The sequence below is a fragment of the Danio rerio genome, chromosome 10 (assembly GCF_049306965.1).
Source record: "Danio rerio strain Tuebingen ecotype United States chromosome 10, GRCz12tu, whole genome shotgun sequence".
NCBI lineage: Eukaryota > Metazoa > Chordata > Actinopteri > Cypriniformes > Danionidae > Danio > Danio rerio.
In genome coordinates, this window is record NC_133185.1 from 29,733,696 (window position 1) to 29,743,830 (window position 10,135).

Sequence of the window (10,135 nt, forward strand, 5' to 3'; positions counted from 1 at the left end):
AGGTTGCATTAAAATAATTGAAGGAAACACATTATGTGCTATCTATGATTATTTATTGTACATCAATGCTGAACAACTGAAACTGAAACACACATTGCCTAAAACCAACTGTCATTTTTCTTCATAAAAAAGTGAAAATAAATAACTTGCATTTTTGTAAACAAAATTAATTGTTTTTATTGTTTATTATATTAAAAGTAGAAAATAAGCAGCATCTCTTCTAAATGAAATAAGTCTTGTATATCCTGTAATAAATATTTTAATAGGGTAATTTCTTACATCTTCTGTAAACAAATATTTTAATGTAAATAATAATTTTAATGCAATGGAAACTATGTCTTCTCAAGACATCTCTGGTGCAGCTTCCAATCATCGTCACTGTAGTACCAATAGCCCCTTTCACACAGTGATACCGGTAAATTTCCGGAACGACTTTACCGGTATATTGAAAAAAGCGCTGTTCACACATGCGAGGACTTAACGGAAATTTTCCGGAAAAGAGCATTCACACATCCATTCCAAAATACCGGTAAATTCTGACATCATTCACCACAAATGAGCTTTAAACGGCTGCGCTTGTATTTGTAAACATTTGACTAAATTACAAACTCTGTGGATGATCAATATTGTGAACAACTTTCGCAGGATCACTTTCGCATGTCGAGATGTTCATAATATGTGCGTGTGCAGGCGCTCATAGGCGCACGCAAAGCTTGAAGGTAAACAAACAACGGCTTATCATAAGCATCTCATCGATGATTATTTACACAGTTGGCATTAAGAAGAACATATAAACGTGATCTGACTAACTTCTAGCAGCTAAATGTGCCTGGAAAAATATTCAAAGGCTTTTATTCTCACAAACCGCGCGGACGTAAATGCGTCTGACTGTTGTGATTGGCTAAAGCAGACGTCTCACGTCAGCACGTTCTAGACGTGCACGTGCTTATTACGGGAATCTTCCTTCTGCATTCACACAGCGCAGCATTCCGGCAAATTGCCGGTAATGTTACAACTTCTCTTTCCGGAAAATAGCCAGAACGAATTTACCGGTATTTTCAAAAAGGACCTGTTCACACATACAACCTTTCCGGAAAATTGCCGGCAATTTTCCGGAAAGGTCTGTATGTGTGAAAGGGGCTAGTGTGTGACCTGTAGTTACATTTTTTGAGAGACGCATAGGTATGCGATGCTGCGAAGGATATATTGGACCATACTCGTGCGTTCAACGCAGAAGTATAAATCAGCATTAACAGAGCGGGGTCACATGACTTTTCATGCCGTAAGGAAAGTAAGGGTGCCTTCACATTTGTAGTTCGCTTCATTTGGTCCGGACCAAGGGCAAAAAATGATACATTGTTGCATTTTCTCCCGTCTTTGGGTTGTTATCACACCACACTGCTGGCTTTGGTCCGAGCCAGTTGAAACTAACCAAAATGCAGTCACCTGACAAAATCCACATCTCATATTGGCCAGATGTTGTTAAACATATTTCCTAAACTGCTTATTGATTGGTTAGAATTCACATGCGGGAAAATGCCAATAAACTCCCGCAAGTAAACAAAACCGACAGATACAAAATGTTGTTTTTACTCTGGAGGGACAACTGCGCTGACTGACTGTATCCCTGCTTTTGACAAACTATACATTTCAAGAATGAAGCACGGCTGCGGCTGGGAACGAATGCATCGTTCGTCACTTCAGGAGGAGGCGTGAATTAATTTAGCTACACTACGACATGCTCATCTTGCGGAAATATTACCAATGATCCATCAGGTAATGTTTTCCCCTCTCTGTTGGTAAAGCACTGTCAACAAATATTTTTCCTGCATATCCCATAATGCACAGCGCATCAGCCTACGGCAGCTGGATTAGTCCAAAAGGCGCAGTACTTTTTGCGGTTGGACCTGTTTTAGTACAGATCATATTCTCACCACAAACGAACCGCTCCAGGGTTCGTTTGAAAGCGTAAAAAGACCACCTCTTCAAGCAGGTCTCGGTATGCTTATTTGGTCCGCTTTAGGTGTGCACTCGAGTACGATTGCTGCATTCTCACCTGCCCAAACGAACCGCACCAAAAGGGAAAACGAACTGTAGTGCGATTCAATTGAACTAAATAAAGCAGGTGTGAAAGCACCCTAATTGACCTGGAAAAATTGGATCGATTATAGCTTTTAAATGTCGATTTCGATTACTTTCCAATCAATCGCCCAGCCCTAGAAACACTCTTTCCTGTCTATATGCACCAGACACTCTCTTATAAACACACTAAAACACAATGTTACAAAGATATTAAAAAGTTATCACCTATACTGAAAAATTATTTTGTATAACTGCAGATTAACTATGTATACGATTGGAAGCTATAGTGTCCACCCTACACAAACCTTAAATTTTTATTAATTGAGTTTTAACTTAATTACAAATACCATTTGTAGAGCTGTTTTGGTACAATACTTTTGGTACAATGAAAAGTGATACACAAATAAGCAAATTGAATTGAATCTATTTAAATCCTCAAAATCATCTATTTAATCTAAAAAAATACCTGTACTGCCACGACAGACCAAATAACTGAATGAAATCTGTGCCACAAACAAAACCTGATAAAAATCTACCCTCATTGCCTTTGAGTCACTGCACCACTGCGCCTAGGGATTACAAGACTGATAAAAGTGTAAGGGGTGAACTAGGGGACAAGACCAGACAAAAGCTCGTCACAAAACACACACAACATTTCAAGAATCCGCCCCCTATTGACAGAAAGTCTGTACAAGACCACAAATAAGCAAATTCTACAAGCCCACGTCAAACCTTCTAAAAATAGCTCGTATTATGACCCTTGCAAACTCTCAAGAATGCACTCACCCCTGGTTTAGGTCATTCTCTGTGTTGTCCAGCCAGAGGCGAACGGCTACCGCGTTGCCTTCACGGCACTGAGTGAAGATGTCATCCATTTCGGCACCCTCTCTCCTCTCACACTATCCCAATGGATCGTCCTCCTACCAGGAGTGTCCTGGAAGAGGCGTTTGATGCAGCTGGACCCTGAAGAGAACAGGTGAGGGCGGACAGGACATCCAGCAACGGGAAGGGTGCGATGGGACAGTCTCTTCACAGCCTCAGGGCAAGTGTCTGGTGTCTGCGCTGCACTGCAGAGAGACGAGAAGGAGGAAGCTGTGATGAGCCGTTCTGATCTCTGTTGCACTAAATACACAGTCACAGTTCAAGTCACTAGGGAACAATGACAAAGTGTGAAACATTACAAGAAGTTTAGAGGTGTGTTCGCACTATTTTGGTTCTTTTGGTCTGGATTATTTAGCATTTCATTTTTAAGACTGAAGCTAATTTTTAAGCCATTTCAGAAGCATATTTTACTACAGAATTGACCTTATATCCACAAAAGTACTGTGTACTTGGTTAAATGCTGTAACTTTGATGAGAAAAACAGGCATGCTTAAGCATTCTGTCCTTTCATGGTGATGCATTGTGACATCATGTCCTGTTTTTGGTTAGTTTAGACGTCTTTAGCCCATGTTGTATTAGTATTTCAGTTGACCTGCGCCAGAGTTTGTTGCACTCATCTTTTCAGAGGTCTCGGTCTGCTTGTTTGGTGTCCATAAAGTTTTAGAAGGTAGCGTTCACACTTGCTGAAATTATTGAAACTTTCTATGCTTTCATTTATCAAGTCTTCTACTGTTAAACATGTTAAAGAGTGTTAAAAAGTGTAAAACGTTTTTTTAATCCAACCAAAAACAGTATCTTTTATATTTATAGCTGCATAAAACATATGCAGAGTTATTGCTGGTTCATTCCACTAAGGCGATCGCTGATAAATCAGACACTAAGTTAAAGGAAAGTAAACGAGTAAATTAATTGTTTATGAGGACTATTATTAACTGTAATTATCTGAATGGAAAAGGTTGGTTTGTTGTTGAAGACATCTAATCATACTAAATCTGTCATGATATCTGATGGAGCACAACAGCACATCTCTCCTGTCTCCATGGTTTAAAGGTGCTCTCTGAAAGCATAAATCCTTGTGCACCGTGTAATATCATTCTGTTTGATTTGTTGAGTTTCTTGACTATAACTCCAGAATGAAAGAATAGTTCCTAGAAATGTTGGTCTTATTACACAATGTAAATACAGTAGAGTCAAGCTTTAAATAGGAAAACCATCAAAACTCTTTTTTTGAATGAAATGCTAACGGTCTAGTCTAATTCAATTAATTATGCTAAGCTAAGCTAAGCTAAAAGTGACACTGCCAGAACAAGAAATCGGCTGAATTGTTTCAAAAATGGTTCAAGTTATCAGTTTAATTATAAGAGACCAGTAAATAAAAAAGAAAAGTGGAGAGTCCTTTAATCAAATTAAACCTTCCAAGTGTGAACACATCCTTGAAGAAATACCCAAAAATGAAAAGGTCAGTGATGTTTTTCTATCATATTTATACAAATAAATTAATGTATTTTACACATCTTTTATGAAAAGACTAAAGTCATAATGTCACATAGCCATAGCTATAGGCTTAAATGTTCTAATGTTAAGAAAAAGATATAAGAGAAAAACTTATTTTAATAAAAAAAATTACAATATAATACAATTATATTTTAAACATACAAATGAATTAAATACTTTTTCATAAATACAACTTAAGAATAATTAATGAAATGTTTGTAAATATATTAATTAATGCAAGTAAATATTAAGATACTCAAAAAGTATTGAACTGCAAAAGAAATATTTTATCACTTTTACTTGATGGCTACCACATGACATTTTTAAAGTAATTCAATTAAATTTACAATTCAAAACCACATAATGCCAAAGAAAAAAAAAATTATATATATATATATATATATATATATATATATATATATCTAAAATGCTGCCCCACAAAAGACTTTCCTTTATTTTTTTATAATCATAGTACTTGTTTTGTAAGGAGAAAGTAGATGTTGTATAATGTTATATATATGATATACATATAACACAGATAATATCAAATAAATATAAAACAATATATTTTTAGCCCTGGTATTATTTTTAGTCATACAAACTCTTTTACATAAGCCTCTCCGCCACTTTATTGTCAGTCTCACACTTTTACCATGCCAAAATATTTTGGGCCATACTCATATTGCTTAGTGAACAGTTGACTGTCATTTCAGAATCTTTCATTTAAACATACTGTTATTTGGTACTACATATTGGACTGAATGCTTGGCATGAATCTGGACTTGGCGTTGTCCTTGACCTATATATACTCTTTAAAATATCTTCCAGTAAAAAACAAGTTGCACAAGTTTAAAAAACAGTGGTCAGTGTATTTTTTGGATAAGCTACTCTAGTCTTTTATTTCACCACATAGAGTTAAGCAATGGGTTCATTCAATGCTGATCTGTGATAAATGCCCATGTAATCATGCAGGTTTTGGCCTGTTAAAACACATATCACTCCCTCACCGAGTCCTAAACAAGCCTCTGCCAAAGAATGTGTTTCTTTAATAATCTGACATCACTCCTCCAACACATACTTCACTTAATAGACTTGCTCTAGACATTTCTTTGTTTGTTCAATTAGAAAATTAAATTATAGTCATGTTCCGTTTTTTTAAAAGAGCAATTGATTGAAATCGTTTTAAGAAACCTTTTGAGAACTATTATGCAATTAAAGGGACAGGACAGTTCACCCCCCAAAAATTCCTCACTATTTACTTGTACTCAAGTGGTTCAGTTGAACATTAAATGTTTGTTTTTTTACTTGTTATGTTCATTTTCATTGAAAAAAAAAATCATACAAACCATACCGCCTAAATCCTTACAAGAAAGAGATGGACCATACATCAAAGTTCTCTTGGAAGTACTCTATCACAGTGGATTTAGCGGACTACAAAAACTCAAAACCCACACATCAAACATTGATCAAAATGTTTGTGGAAGGTTCATTAAAAATAAATTAAAAGGCATACCATACATGAATAACATTTACAATCAGGGCTTGACATTAATACCCGCCAACCTGCCAAAATGCGGGTAGATTTCAGCTGTGGCGGGTTAGAGCTAGCCACTTTGGCTGGTTAAAAATATTTTTTAGATTGCCAGTGCTGGCTAGTCATTAAAGATTAGAATTATAATTTATGATCGTTTGTCAATATGCGTGCAAATGTGATCTCTGAATCGAGAAGCAGCACGACTAACTGTTAAAATAACTGTTTGCACACGAGCAAAAGAAAGGAGGGGAATACTGAGTGAAGGTTGATCATGCACACGGTGAGACACAGACACGCTACCGTTACCTTGTGTGCCTGGAAACAGAACTGCTGTGATCGGTTGTCTTTGAAATTCACTGGACAATAAGCGATGCTCGTGCACCCACAGTCCTGCTTCTTTTAATAGCATGATCATACTTTCATTATCGCACATGGTATTTTTCATCTGCTTCCTGCTTGCGGTTATTTTTTAATATGGTTAATTATCATCCTTTGCAATGGCTTTAAAAGGAGATTAGCTCAATTTATGTATAATTAACTGGTGATTTGGCCTGGCAGACTACTGTGCATAGTTTTATGACAATCATTTTTTTAAATGCCAGTTGTTTTTTTAAGAACATTGTTGTTAAATAAAAGTGTATTTATGCAACTATATTTTACATCATTCAAAAGTTGTGGGAAGGAAATAATTAGTTTGAAAAATTTTGAAAAATACATACTTGAGCCCTAAACAGTCACATGAAAATGAAACTAATTGTACATGACAGCATGAAACTTATTTTCTAATGCTCATTGAGCAAGGTCATTCACAAAAAACAAAAAGGTTTAATGAAGGAGGCGTGTGGACATAACACAAAATTTAAATCAAGTAATTTTAGCATGTCAAAGTCAAATTAATGAATAAAATATATTTTCCCAACAAACTTGTGGCTAGTGAAAATGATGAGTGGCTAGTAACATTGGAAAACTACTAGCCACAGTGGCTGGTGCTAAAAAAAGTTAAGCTCTGTGGACAATCATAATATGGAACTGGCTGGGACAAAAAAAATGGAAGCAAGGTGTATATGGACAATGAAACCAAAATACATTATAAAATATTTATTAACACAATAGTCTTGTAAAAGTATATTAGTTCCGCCTATCTGCAAAAATATTATGAATGGTTCCCAAATCTTGTCAGAAATGGACAATTTGTCACTATGTAACATATTTCCAAGTTCTCTAGCCCTTATTTCAAAGTTGGGGACAGGATCAGATTTTCACATTTGTTAAATGAGTTTTTTTGCAACACACATACAAAATACAATTGCATGCGTTTGGTTTCTACTGTACTGCAAGAACTGTCCTCTGCTCCTAAAAGTCCAATACTAGGATCATGTTCCAAATTCACTGAATACACTTCAGAAGAAATGTTAAAAAATAGTATTTTGAAGAATTATGGAAAAAAAGCAGCTATATCAATATTAGGAACAAAAAATACTAAGGAAGTCAATGTTTTATATTCAACAGAAGAAAGACACTCAAACAGGTTTGAAACAAGTGAAGGACGAGTAAATGATGACAGAATTTTTAATTTTGGCTAAACTGTCCCGTTAAAATACAGTTAAAGTCAGAATTATTAGCCCCTGTTTATTTTTTACCCCAATTTTAGATTTTCTAAACATAATAGTTTTAATAAATCATCTCTAATAACTGATTTATTTTATGTTTGCCATGATGACAGTAAATAATATTTGACTAGATATTTTTCAAGACACTTCTATAAAGCCTAAAGTGACATTTGAAAGCTTAACAAGGTTAATTAAGTTAACTAGGTTGGTAAGGGTAATTAGGCAAATGATTGTTTTATGATGGTTTGTTTGGTAGACTATGGAAAATATATAACTTTAAAAAATTTTATTTTTAACATTTTTTTTATTATTTACTTAAAACAAATATTATCAGACACACTGTAAAAATTTCCTTGCTCTGTTACACCTAATTTAGGAAATATTAAAAAAAGAAAGAAATTCAAAGGGGGGCTAATAATTCTGACTTGAACTGTATATTGCAGATTGTGATAAATTGGCTTTAAGGAGTGATTTTGTACAAAAAAAAACTACACTTAAAAAAGAACAAAAGTGTTTACAGAAAGAAGAAAATGACAAAAAGTGTTGACAAAGAAAATGACAGAGAAATTAAATAACTGAAGCAAATCTCATTGGTATTGATTCAGTTTGGTAAACAACAGAGTTCAGACTCATAGAAAGATGAGAAGGATTACACACAGAAAGATCCATATTGAGAAAAAAATGATAAGCAGACATCAGACAAGTGTTGTTTCGACAGACAAGCAAATAAAATGAATAATGGATGAAATGGAAATGAAAATAAACTAAATGTGAGACAGACAGCTGTGCAAGTAAGTTTGAAGAACAGTTAGACAGAACTCCTCATGGAGAAAGACAAGTGGTCAAAGAGAAATAGAACAAAATGATTTATATATTACAAACAGGAAGATATATAAGAACATGTTAGACAGACAGACTGGTATGGGTTCAGTGGGATATATATTTGTTAGTTGGACAGCTTCAAATAAACTGATGTTTGTTAAAGACAGTAAGCCAGGTAAATCAGGAGATGGAGACAGACAGAATGATAGATGGATAGATTTACAGACAGACAGACAGAGTTCAAAAATGTTACATTTTGTACAATACAGAGAGTAAGACTGGCAAATGAAGAGATATACAGATATACAGACAGACAGACAGACAGACAGACAGACAGACATTAGAACGATAGATAGATAGATAGATAGATAGATAGATAGATAGATAGATAGATAGATAGATAGATAGATAGATAGATAGATAAGAAATATAGAGAAAGAGACAGACAGACAGGCGGACGGACAGACAGACAGATAACGTTACGTGTGTTCTCTCTAAAGCAGTAGTGACATTAGCCACGGAGCTAACAGACAGTCCATTCAAAGAGTGACCAAAGACTCTTAACTTAAGTAAATCAAAAGAAAAATACCGCTATTTGAATGATAATTTGCTTAATTATGCATAATGAACTCATTTTCCACTTCACGCTTTATTTATAGACATTCGGCAGTACTTTTGCCCTGCAGTGGGCTACTGCGCTAATGCTGCTAGCAGTCATAAATACGCCCACAGTGACTGAACTAAGTTACACGATCAACACAGGATTCATGCTTCCCTCTCTTACACTCAATCGATCATAACAATCATCGTTACCTGTTTATATGGCCGCTTTTAGCTGAAGTGGACCAACGGAGATGACTGGGACGGTCTGGACCCGACACTCTTCCAGCGTCCACACCCTACTAGAGCCCGAGTCTGAGATCTCCTCCCCGCCGACACACACACACTCATTCCGCGAATCCGCGAAGATCAGCGCCACTGCAGCGCCACCGGCTGGACAGCGAACAAAAACATGGCTTCGGGTAATGTTTTTTTTTACTTCAGTCAGAAATGTGCCCTGTGAAATTGGCAACATTCTTCCTTAATTTTTAACTATTTACCAAAGGCAGTAATTGTAGATGCATCGTTTCCATTAAGTTGGTGTTTAAGGGAAGACATTAAAACACAATTAAATTATTATAATTTCCAGCATGATTTTTTTTCAATAAATATTTTTTTTTCTTAACAATTTAAAAAATTCAAATTCACTAATAGAAAGATCAATACCATATTTTTATTATTTAGTTTATCAAAAGCATGATTTTCGTGTTACATAAAAAGGGTCATATAACATTATGGACAAGGCAATTTTTTTTGGAAAACATTAAAACATATGCTGGAATATTTGGTGGTTCATTCCACTGTGGGGACCCCTGATTAATAAAGGGACTAAGCCAAAAAGATAATTAGTGAATGAATAAAATATATGCCGGAAAAGTTGGCAGTTCATTTTGCTGTAGCTACCCCTGATAAATAAAGGACTAAGCCACTGATCTGTATAGAATTCCACAAATTCCTTGGTGTTCACCTGGTCCCTCAACATCAGCTCTAAATCAAAGAAGGCCCAGCAGCATCTTTACTATCAAAGGAAGGCATAGCTTCCACCAAACATCCCTACAACCTTCTACAGAGGAAAGATAGAGAGCATCCTGAGCAGCTGCATGACTGCCTG

At 35.5% G+C, this 10,135-nt stretch overlaps 1 protein-coding gene across 1 annotated transcript in view; it reads right to left on the bottom strand.

Moving 5' to 3' along the window:
• Positions 1-9,283, bottom strand: part of ilk (integrin-linked kinase) — a 34,279-nt gene extending 24,996 nt beyond the window's left edge. The window contains 2 exon segments of the mRNA NM_200571.1: positions 2,869-3,149; positions 9,238-9,283. Of these exon segments, the coding sequence (NP_956865.1) occupies positions 2,869-2,957 (89 nt within the window). The 5' untranslated portion in view covers positions 2,958-3,149; positions 9,238-9,283.
• Between the last annotated feature and the right edge of the window lie 852 nt (positions 9,284-10,135).